The sequence below is a fragment of the Phascolarctos cinereus genome, unplaced genomic scaffold (genome assembly GCF_003287225.1).
Source record: "Phascolarctos cinereus isolate Bilbo 61053 unplaced genomic scaffold, phaCin_HiC Scaffold_2;HRSCAF=192, whole genome shotgun sequence".
NCBI lineage: Eukaryota > Metazoa > Chordata > Mammalia > Diprotodontia > Phascolarctidae > Phascolarctos > Phascolarctos cinereus.
In genome coordinates this window covers 160,760,261-160,772,933 of record NW_027555625.1, presented here as the reverse complement: position 1 = coordinate 160,772,933, position 12,673 = coordinate 160,760,261, and the positions used below count along the sequence as shown (strand labels likewise).

General features: G+C 39.0%; 1 protein-coding gene across 1 annotated transcript in view; it reads left to right on the top strand.

The window, feature by feature from the left end:
- The window catches only part of PCSK2 (proprotein convertase subtilisin/kexin type 2), a 310,439-nt gene that overhangs the window by 246,290 nt on the left and 51,476 nt on the right, over positions 1-12,673 (top strand). Inside the window, exon 8 of the mRNA XM_020986389.2 lies at positions 8,012-8,187. Coding sequence (XP_020842048.1) covers positions 8,012-8,187 — 176 coding nt within the window. The remainder of the gene's footprint in view (positions 1-8,011; positions 8,188-12,673) is intronic.

Here is a 12,673-nt window from a genome sequence, read left to right as displayed (position 1 = left end):
TTCCAATCCCAGTCCAGCCACTTACCCTCTGTGGAACCTTCAGCAAGTCACTTAACCCTCAAAGCCTCAGTTTTCTAATCTGTAAAATGAAGGAGTAGACTCCATGATCTCTAATGTCCCTTTAAGCTCTAACTATATGAACCTATGATTATAAAATGGTACTGAAGGAATCGAATGTTTAGCCTTGAATAGGAAAAACTGAAAAGTTAATTAATACTGATTCTAAAGTATGTAACAAAAAAAAAAAGAAATTTATGGCAAAGCGTGACCATGTGTTTCCATTTCTATTTCCACCATAGAGAGAACAAATAGAAAGGGGTCTCTAAGGAAGGATTCATGTCAGAAATGTCTTTCTGGATGAAAAAGATTATGGAAAACACTAGAGCAAAATTATCAAAGGTCACTGAATTCTCTCCTGAAAAGAACATCAGAATGAAAATAGATAGAAATTAGCTATGGTTTTGTCTCCAGTTAGGACTCTCTGCTCCTCTGAATCTAGTAAGCCCAGTACCATATAGTTAATAGGTGATTCTAGCTGACTTGTTTTTGAGAGACAACCATGTCAATAAAGTGCTGAGCCAAGAGTAAAGAACACCTGGGTTGGAATCTCATCTCAGGTGCCAAAGAGCCATGTGACCCTGGGCAGGTAGATGTCCTATCATCTCGAGCTTTAGTTTCCTGATCTGTGAAATGAGAATAAAATCTGAAGCACAAGGATATCCCAAGAATCAAATGAGATCATGTAAGATAATGCTTTGTGCGTCTGTAAACATCAGTTATTATTATTATTATTATTATTATTATTATTATTATTATTATTATTGTGACAGAATTAGCTTCAATACTCTGAGCATCTGTCATCTCATCCATCTGTGACTGGTACCCTACCAGTGTAAGTCAAATTCTCTATTCCTTAGAAGATGGTTTTGTGAACCTTCCGGTCACAAGCCTATTTGAACTTAGCCTGGCTAGGTCAGAATGACCCCTCCTTGCCTTTGAGAACCTAGAATAACCAACAACCACCTGCTGATAAGGCATGAGAGTAGGATTTCAGTGGAGGAAACAATTTGCTCTTGTCAAATCCAGTTAGAAAAAATCGCCTAGAAAATATAAATGTCATAATTAGAACTTGATCACATTTAATTTGTCATAACAGAGATTTGGACTGGGAATTAGAACAGCTGGAATATCTCTAGCCCTACCTGTTCTAATTAGCTGTGGAACTATGGGCAAGTACCTTTCCCTTCTTTGGGTCTGTTTCTCCATCTGTAAAATGGAGCAGGTAGAGTCAATGATTTCTAAGACTCCTCTAGTGCAAATCATCTATCACTCTATAATAAGTCATTAGGCAGATTTATCTGAATTTTTTTATTTTATTTTTAATCTATGGAATAAAACAAGCATTTTCATGACAGCACAATAAAAAAGATGATTGTACATGAAATTTCAAATCTGCTATGCACAATGTACTATTCTTTCAAATATAAAATAAAATTATCATGTAATTTTTAATTCTTTTCTTCCCTCCCCATACCCTAGAGATGGTTACCATTAGACACAAATAGGTACATATGTGTTAAATTATATATATATATATATATACTTCTATTTATCAATTCTTTCTCTGGATGCAGATAACATCTGTCTTCATATGTGCTTTATAGTTAATTTGGATATGTATAATAGACAAAATAATTTATTCACTCAAAATCAGTCTTAAAACAATATTGCTGTTACTGTAAATAACATTCTCTTGGTTCTACTCATTTCACTCTTCATTATTTCACACAAGTCTTTCCATGTTTTTCTAAAATCATTGAGCTCATCATTTCTTATATCAAAGCAGAATTGCATCACAATCATATACCACAACTTGTCCGGACATTCCCCAATTGATGAGCATCCCTGCAATTTCCAGTTCTTTGTCACCACAAAGAGAGCTGTTACAAACATTTTAGAACATATAGGTTCTTTTCCTTTTTCCATAATCATCTTTGGAAATAGACTAAGTAGTGATATTGCTGGGTCAAGGGGTATAGGTAGTTTAATAACTTCTTGGGCATAATTCCAGATTGCTCTCCAAAATGATTGAATCATTTCATGATTCCACAAACAATGAATTAGTGCCCCAATTTTTCCATATCCCCTCCAACATTTGTCACTTTCTCCTTCAATCATTTCAACCAATCTGTTAGGTGTAAAATGATATTTCAAGGTTGTTTTGATCTGCATTTCTTTAATCAATAATGATTTAAAGCATTTTATATAACCATAAATTGTTTAGATTTCTTCATTGGAAAATTGCTTGTTCATATTCTTTGCCCATTCATCAGCTGGGGAATGACTCACATTTTTACAGATTTGACAAAGTTCTAATTACTATTTGTGAATTTCCCTCCATCTTATTTTTACTCACTATTTTCCTTCTCAGCCTCTTTTTACCCTATCCCTATTAACTTACCTTTCTTCCTTACCCTCTTATTCCTTATTTTACCCACACCTCCAAATTCCCTCCCTTATTTTCTCCCCCGCTCTCCTAATTTTATTCTATACCCCCTTTTAAAAGTCCCTCTCCCACCCTCTCCCAGAGTGTTCTCACCTCTCTAGAAGTTCAGGAGACTTCTAAACCTCTTTAGTTTTTAAAAATAAAATGATGAAAATTATTAATATGCCTGCAGTCTCACAAGGTATTTGATGGATGGTGCAAATACAAGGTTTTGGATGTGAATTGTCCCAGCCTTCACTTTGCGTGACAGGAACTGTACTTGTGTGTGCAAAGTGAAGCAATTATTTAGCAGTAAGGTAAATTTCACTGCCAATTATGTGAGACCCACACAGTACAGGTGGGTGGTTACATTAGCCCGATCAGACAAGCTGCTCAGCGTCCAGGCTCAGATCACAGAGTTCAGGAAATTACAGTAAGGCTTATTGTAAGGATACACAGAAACACGGAGAAATTAGTCATCTTTTGGATTATAAGAACAATCACTGGAGTCCCTGATATAGACAGATATAACATTTAAGAAGTGTCTACAAGGCCCCAGCTTCTGGGACATGTGTGTGAGGATTCTGGGGAATGTGGTGAGCCTCATCGGTCTTGGAATTCAAGGTAGCAGTCAGGACCCCATCCCACCAGTGAATGAACCTAAAGCTTCCCCCTCCCTTAAGAGAAAGGCTATGAGACAGCATATTCCACTCCAGGCATAAAGTGAAAAAACACTGATGTAACTACTTTATTTTCACTAAGGCTAATTCCCACAAATTTAGGGAGCACAGCCAAGAAAGCTACATGTCAGGAACTTTTTACCTGTTTTAAATGAAATATTCTCTAATGTAGCCTGGCTTGGGTTTCTACAAAAAAAAAAAAAAGGTGAGCGTGGGGAAGGTAGATTGCAAAAAAAGGAAAACTTTAGAACAAAGCATATGTCTACATCATAAAAACTGACTATAAAGTGTTTTAAAGTTCACAAAGTGTTCTGCGTGCTTTATTTCATTGGTGCTTCATAACAACACTATGAAATAAGTGCCGTGGTATTATTGTCCCTGTTTTACAGATTAGGAAACAGAAGCTCAATGAGATGAGATTAAGTCATTTACTCATGGACACATAACCAGTGTCAGGGGCAAAATCTGCATCTAGGACTTCTTGATTCCATGTTAACATAGCATCTGCTATACCATGCTGCTTTTCAGTTAGAAAATAAAGAAAATGGGTACAGAATTTGGGTCTCTTAAGGGCAATAACAACTGGAGTCCTCCACAATGATACTTACTTGACAAATAGAGACACCCCTTTTGCGTTGGCTGGAAGAATTTGGCCCAGAGCATCTATTCTAGAGAGCTCAAGAAAGCCAGGATTTCCACAGAGAATGAGAAATGGGCCAGGCAGGGGCACATTAACATCTCTGCAGGCAGGCAAAAGCAAATGGAAATTAAAGCTACAGTCTCTGATAACTAAATTAACTAAATGGAGGTTCATGCAAAACTCCCACCTAAGAACTGACCTGGTCATCAGGCCTGCCTCAATGATAGTAGACAGTGGAATAAAAATCCCAAAGAATACTTATTAAAGATAAGGGCACAGCTCTCCTTCCCTTGGCTTTCCTCTCTCACTGGAAGGACCACAGAATTTACCAGCTGCCCTCTGTACCCATGAGCAGTAGAGATTAAGGTGAACCATACATATATATACTATACAAAAATTGTTTGGATCAGCCCATCCTTGCTGCAGAATGTGCTGTCTCACCCCGAAGTAATCTCATGTCTCATTCAATTAACACAAGCTTCAACTCTCAGAATTTAACAAGATTAAAGGAGCTTTTCTGCCAAGTTCCCTGGTACATATTTCTTCCTCCTTAGACACGGAAAAGGTGAGGAACAATTGTTGACAGTCTATGCACATGTCAGTCTTCTTCCTTCAGGCTTAAATTGGATAGGATAACAGCAGAAATTACTTCTAATTTAATTCAGGGTGAGAAAGGGCCTACGAGAGAGGCAAGAAGGAAAAGGACAGGGAACCAAAAAAAAAAAAAGATCTTGAAGCCAGGAAGACCTGGGTCCAAGTCCTCACTCTGACTGATGCTGGCCATGTCACCCTGACCTAATCACTGAACCTGTCAATGCCATGGGTCTCTAGATCAGTGGGGTCAAAGTCAAATAGAAATGACCTCCATTAAACCACACATAAGGATACCTGTAGGTTGCATATTAACTTAGAAAACCACATATTAACACTATCTATGTTCATTTTATTTTTACCTATTTTGTTAAATATTTCCCAATTACATTTCAATATGGTTCAGCCTATTCAGGAATGTTGCAGGCCATATGTTTGACACTTCTGTTCAAGATGACTCCGTAAGTTTTAGAAAGGGTGCTGAGCTACCTTGGGAGAGAGAATTTCCTCACCTGGGAGTTCCCTGAATCAATTCTATTTACCAATATTTTCTCATTCAAGCTTCACAATTATTCTATGAAGTTGGGTGCTGTAGGTTTTATTAATCCCATTTAACAAAAATGGAAACTGAACCTCAGAGCAGTTAAATGACTTCTCTACTATCACATAGCTACTAAGCGTCAGAGGAAGGCTTTGAACTACAGACAGCTCAGACATTTGGACCTTCTATGTTTCAGTATCTCTTACAAAACCCAACACTGCCACTAAGAAATCAAGCTATTGGTTAGTTGGGCAAGACTATTTTTGCAAATGTTAATAATCTAACCCTTCAGAGGAAAATGGTCTTGAGAAGCATTGTCATGTGTGCACCAATGTGGGATTCCCCAGTGTCATGGAAAGTGCCAGAATCAGAGCATCTGAGCTTGAATACTGTCTCTGTTATTCTTTGTGTGACCTTAGCCAAGGCAGTGAACCTCCCCGAGCAAACCTCCCCAGAAACAAAAGGAGAGGGGTTTGGAATAGGTCAATCAGCTAACCAGCTGGCACCTATTAAGTGCTTGCTTTGTGCCCATCACTTTGAGCTACACCCAGCTCCCATCTAGCTTTAAACATTGTGGTCTTAAGCCATTCTATTCTCTCTATCAATAGAGTCCACAGGGACAAAATGAAGGTCACTGCCCCAAGAGAGGTACTTTTGAATCAACAGAGCTTTCCAGGATCTTCCTGCCATAGCAGTAGGAATATGGCTACGTGCTCCATAGATTTATTCTGCCACATCTGGATGATTTTTTGTGGGTATGGGGGGTCCAGACTTGGGATTTCACTGGTGTAGAGAAATGTTCCAGATGTGGAAACTCCCTTCACGGATGCAGAGAAACAACTCATCTCTAACTTAAAGCTTGGGGAGGGGGGCGGTGTCGAGGAGGATGAGAAGTTACACAACTTGCCCACAATCCCGCGGCTAGTATGTGTCAGAGGCAGGATTTGAAGCCAGATCGCCCCGACTCCAGAAGCCCTCCATCTGCTTGTCAAGGTGCCCCTCTTCTTTGTGATACACGAAGAACAAAATAAAAGCCGGAAGGCCAAAGACAGCTGAGGCAAAAATGAAGGACTTTCATTATTTCTCTTGCTGTAAAACAAATCATAAAACTGAGATTATGGGCTGTACAAACCAAAGAGTAAGCTAATTCTGAATGAAAATCCTCCAAGAACAAAAAAGATTTAAACTGAAAATTGGATGTCTGCCTTTCTCCAGGGAGAAAAAAAATGAATGCCATTATTCATATGTTAATGGTGACTAATCATTCTCTTTCTGGCTCTCTCTTCTCCCTCCCCCTCCTCCTCCCCCTCTTCTCTCTCTCTCTCTCTCTCTCTCTCTCTCTCTCTCTCTCTCTCTCTCTCTCTCTCTCTCTCTCTCTCTCTCTCTCTCTCTCTCTCTCTCTCTCCCCCTTTTTCTTGAGGCAGTACCTATCCTGCCTCTGAAGCTTCTTGCTTTTGTCTGCCTGCAAGAATGACTAGAATAACCAGCTTATAACTTGCTCTCTGTTCCTTTAATTTCACTAGAACAAGGGTTCTTAACCTAGGATCCTCGAACTTGGGTTTTTATCTATTTTAGTATTTTTATAAATATATTCCAGTATCACTGGTTCCCTTTATAATCTTATGCATTTTATTTTATGCTTTAAAAATGTTATTCTAGGGGGCAGCTAGGTGGAGCAGTGGATAGAGCACCAGCCCTGAAGTCAGGAGGACCTAAGTTCAAATACAGCCTCATACCAAACACTTGACCCTTACTAGCTGTGTGACCCTGGGCAAGTCACTTAACCCCAATTGTCTAAAAAAAAGAAAGTTATTCTGAGAAAACATCCATAGGCTTCACCAGGCTTACAGAGGTATCCATGACACACAGAAGGGTTAGATGGAATAGCAACTTAACAAATGGATAAACTTTTGAGAGAAAGAATAATAGAGTTCCATGTCAATGCCTGCAATTTCCTATTCCCTATTTAAAGTACTTCATAACTCTCAATTAAATAAATTGATGTACACATAGAAAAAAATGAAGTTTATGAGATGATGCCCCTTAATAAAATGAGGAAAAGGAAGTGACTGTAGGATATGTGTGTTGCAATGGGATTCCCCATAGCCTTACAATTCCCAGCCAAAATACCCAGGTCTCTTTTCACTGCCCTCCTTTCACCACCCTTGGAGCTCCCAGAATCCAGAGTCTCTACAGGAATATGACCACTCGGCTTCCTTTACCCCTTTCATTACCCTGCTCTCCAATAACAGCACACCAAAACTCTTAGGTATTTAAATGGGGTTTACTATATCATAGACTTGAAGATTAGTGTCATGCAAATAGTAGGGGCTTAATAAGTATATGTTGAACCAAACTGAATTTAGAGTTGGAAGGAATCTCAGAAATCATCTCATCCAATCCCCTCATTTTATGTATTTGAAAATTAAGACTCAAAGAGGGGAAATGAGTTGTCCCGGGTCACATAGGGAACATGGAGCAGAAAAAAAGATTCAAACCAAGATCTCTAATTCCAAACCCAACTTTCTGCTACATCCTAATTCACCAGCATGACAGACGAAAACACTAAAGCAAGGGGATGGGAAGAAAAGTACGGTAACTACCCACCTCTGACATCTGCTAGATGTGTGTGATCCTGGGCAAATCGTCATATTTTCTGAGCCTCCAGTGCTCATCTGTGAGAGAGAGATAGGGAGAGAAGGAGGGAGGGAGAGAGAGAGAGGAGAAGGAAGGGGGAGGGGGAGGGGGGGGGAGGGGGACAGACAGAGAGATAGAGAGACAAAGACAGAGATAGAGAGAAACAGAGACAGAGAGACAGAGAGAGGAGGGGAATTGAGCTACATAGCTTCTAAGATTCACACACACACCCCAATTCTAAATCTATAATGATATAATTAATGGAAGTGTTAATAGTTCAGTTTACCAATGTTCTTCGTCCTCTAGTATCTCTGAGAAAATCCTAGAATTATGAACATTACAACCACAACTCTAAAACCAGACTATCTCCACACTATGATCTGTTTGCTTTTAAGTCTTACCACTACAATGTTTTCACTGCTGATAAAAATCTACAGGAATACGCATGCTGGATCAACCATTTATGACGGATATTATTGAGGCCTCCTCCATCAGTCACATGCCTCAAGTGATAGACATATACAGTGCCAGCTGGGGCCCAACGGATAATGGAAAGACTGTGGATGGACCCAGAGAACTCACCCTCCAGGCAATGGCAGATGGTGTGAACAAGGTAAAATTCTTCTGAGCATGTCAGGCTATTCACTCTAACGCAGTCATCTTTATACATTCTATATAGCATTGGTTGTTGATTTTTTTAAGTCAAAGATAAAGCTCTTAGTTTTTAGTTAGGAGAGTAAAAATCATTCTAATCTGGGCAGGGAGGGAAGATTTTTACAAAGTGCTGAACATGTGTTAACAGCGCTCATCTATCACATCAGCATGGGTTCAATTTATTTTTTTAATTGGATTTGTCATTTCATCTGTGGAGGGAACTCCCAGTAAGGAAACTTGATCCACCAATGTAGATCAGTACCTATTTGTCTGTGCGGGGTTGAGGGGTTAAATGATTTAACCAGTCACACAACCAGTATTTGAAAGAAGTAGGACCTGAATTCAGTTCTTTCTAACTCTGAAGCCAAATCTCCATCCACTACGCAACAGCTTCCTCAGAAAAGTTTAAATCTACCCAAAGCCATTCCATGTGATAACCATTAAGAAAAAAAAGATGTTAATACTTCAATACTCTGATGGACCTATCAGTTCACTGTTGTGGCAATTTCCTCCAATAATGCAAATCACAACCCATCCATGCCTGCCTGTATGACTCTTGTCTGTGTCCTTCCACATGTCCACCACAGGGAGCCCCTCTATTCTGATACTTCATTTTGGCATGGAGGTAAGCCTAGGTTTTCAAAGGCTATACCCAAGGAGTGCAAGTTCTGGTAGGTCCTACCTTGATGAATATAGTATGGCTTGCATATAGTCTTGGGAATACACTATCAGTCACAGACTAGTGCCAGAGATTCCCAAACTAATTTGACCTACCATCCCCTTTTCAAAAAAAAAAAAAATACTCAGCACCAACCCATCCAGGAAACCTACTTTTTTTTAACCTTTTAACAGGTTGTGTTTTTTTAATTTGTGTCATTTCAAAAAATATAATTTTTTTAAATGGCACATCTTAAATTTAATAATTTATTGTAAATTTGTGGGTTTTTTCCTGCATTGAAATTTTGCTGATGCAATATTGTGCCTTGTCACCATATAGTATTGTATTGTAAACAAGTCATTATATGCACATATTCCCGCCGATGCATGCTGGACTTCCTGAAAACGGGAGACAAACTCGCCTGCCAACATTTATTTGGTTGTTAAGACCTGTTGCTGGACTTACCACTGATCAGTCATAACCTGCATTTCATATGTTTATTTGGAAAATTATGTAATTGCTATGACTTTAACTCTGATACACAACAGATGAAACATGTGTGAACAGTTTTTCAAAATTTTCTTGTCTTCTTTCCTTATGCTTCTACCACCCCCTTATTTTTATTCAATGCCCCCCAGTAGCACCCAAGGCTACTACCACCCTCCCTAAATCATTCCAGTCCCCCCCCAAGGGGTGGTATTGCCCACAACCTACCGACTAATCTCTTGATGACAAGTTCTTTGGCAATGGCAACCCATGAAAAAAATAGGACAAGGCAATGAATTATAAGATAATTCTATAAATAGGGACTATCTCTACCACCAACATCCTACTCTGATGCCTTATCATAATGTGAAAGGAGTCAAGTTTCCCCAACTATGTTTCCCCAAATTCATGGCCATAGAGCTCTAGTAAGTCCTCTTTAGCTAGAAAGCCTACTTATGGGTTGATGTCTATCTTCTGAGAACCAGTCTAGCTAAGTTCAGAGAGCCTCATCACCATGTTAACCAAAGAGTGATGTATCTTTCTGCCACAACAGCTCTCAAAGACCAGCTATTTGGTTGTAGAGGAGTTTCAATGTTCTATAAGGGAGGTAGTACCATCCTGACAAAATCATTGATCTTACAGTATTGAACTATGGGACACCTGGCAACCCACCTGTCACATGTACTCATTTTGGACATGCCTTATTTTCTTCCTATCAATCAATTAATCAACAAACATTTAAGTGCCTACTATGTGCTTTGTCACTGTCCAGCCAAAGATGCAAATGAATCAGGCTCTGCTTTCAGAGAGCTCATATTCTATCAGGATACAATGTGTACGACTCTAAGTAAATGCAAAATACATACAAAATAGATGCAAAAAAAAATTCAAACCCCATCTTTCTCCCTCTCCCTTCTTCTTTCTCCTTTCTTCCTTCCCTTATCCAAAATATAATGCAGGAGGCACAAAGTGCTGGCATTTCTCCTCTTGCTGCTGTTGGCAGGTTAGACTTTGACACATTGAATTGATGAGATGGGACACTTCTGAGGAGGGATACTGTTTCACCTTGAGCTTGTCTCTAGGAAAAATAACAAATCTATTGGAGTGCAGCGAGAGAGAGAGAGAGAGAGAGAGAGAGAGAGAGAGAGAGAGAGAGAGAGAGAGAAGGAGGAGGGAGAGAGGGGGGTGGAGAAAGAGGAGGAAGAGGAAGAAGGGAGAAAGGGAAGGAGAAAGAAAGGGAGAAAAAAAGGAAGAGGAAAGGGACAGAGAAGGAGGGGTGGAGAAAGAGAGAGAGGAAGAGGAAGAGGGAAGGAGGGAGGAAAGAGGAGAGAGACAGAGAGAGGCAGAGAGAGAGAGAGAGAGAGAGAGAGAGAGAGAGAGAGAGAGAGAGAGAGAGAGCGAGCGCATACCAGCATGACATACTGAGCTGTCTTTGGTGCTAAGACATCATTCCCCACTGGGACCAAGCCTAGGGGTACATATGAGGATTGTCTCTGCACATCTCATGTGTTCTTTTAAGTGTCACTTTATTAGCTGCCAAAATCCAAAGAGCCAAAAGAATCCAGAGGGAAGTTAGAAACTCTGGGACATTTGTGTGTCTATTTATGGAACTAAGAGTGAAGAATACAGAAGAAGAAAGTTAGAGGAAGGAATTATATGGAAAACTGGACCAAAAAAAGGATTAACCCTGAGCTAAATTTGTCATGTTAGTCACTATACATTTAATGTGAAATAAGTCACCTTACCTCTATGGGTTTCAATCTATGTATAGAATGAAGTGGCTGGATGATGGTACAGAGGGGAAACAATGCTGGAATTGGAATCAGATAGATTGAATCTTAGTTTGAGTACACTTACTACCTGTGTGACCTTGGACAGGTCTCTTAATTTTCATGGCTTTCAGTTTCCTCATCTGTAAAAAGAGAGAGTTGGACTAGATGACCTCTAAGGTCCATTCCAGGTCTAAAGATTCTATGGTTCTTTTAAAGGAAGTGAATGGATGGGGAGCCCTTCTGGGAAGAGTATCATTGCTTTCTCCATGATATAAAATAGACCAAGGAAAGCAAATTGGACAGGGGGTGGGAACAGACTTAGAAGAGGCAAAAGATGAGGAAAGTTAAGGTGTGGTACAATGATATTTTAAATGTTTTTAATTATTTTAATTTTGTGCTCGCTCTTTTTAGTTTATAGGATTGTAAGAGTATGTTGTCTTAGAATCCAATGTGTTTTTAAAAAATAGTTTGATTATAGTTACAGAGGCATTTTGACATAGTAGAAAAAGTGCTGAATATAGAGTGAGGGAGACCTGCCTTTTATACTTACTAGCTAAATAATTCTAGGCAGGTGACAACCTCTCTGTGCCTCTAGCAATCCCCTGGGACTCATATACTGTCTTGAATAAGTTATTATCTGCACTGGGGAGAGAATTCCCATACTAGGAATCACTAATACTAAAGAAATCATAAATCCTTCTTATATTAATATATGGTAAGAATTACTCTTAATTGAACAATACTAATATATCAATGAATGAATAAATTTAAAGCATTTATTAAGCACTTAACTATGTGCAAAGCATGTGTAAAACACTAAGAATAAGAATACAAAGTCAAAACAGTCTCTTCCCCCAAAAGACTTACTTTCTAATGGGGGAGAGAATATGTATATATAAAGGAATGTGCATAACATATGCAAAATGAATATAGTGGTCATGAGAGAAAGGGCAGTAGCAGCCAGGGAAACTTTATGCAGAAGTTGACAACTGAGCTGAGTTTTGAAGGAAACCAGGTATTCCAAGAGTTGGGGAGGGTGAGCATTCTAAGCATAAATGACACCCAATACAAAGGCATAAAGATGAGAGAGCTAGAATATCACGTGTAAGGATCAGCGAGTAAGTCAATACAGCTGGATTATGGAGTATGAAGAGGAGAATGACATGAAAGAAGACTAGAAATGTAAGAAGGGGACAGATTCTGAGGACTTCTATACATCAAACAGGGAAGTTTATATTTGATCCTAGAACCAATACAGAACTACTAGAGTTTGTTGCACAGGAAAGTAACATTGACCAGACCTGGGTTTCCAGATAATTACTTTGTAGAGAATGTGTTGGAGAAGGAAAAGGCATGTGTATATGTATGTGTGTGTGTGTGTGTGTGTGTGTGTATACATACACACAGATACATATATATATATGCACAGATATACACACATATGTAAATATATAGATACATACACAAGAGATTTTGTAGAGATAAAAGTAACAAGATTTAGCAACCAATTGGATTTGCATGGTAAGAAT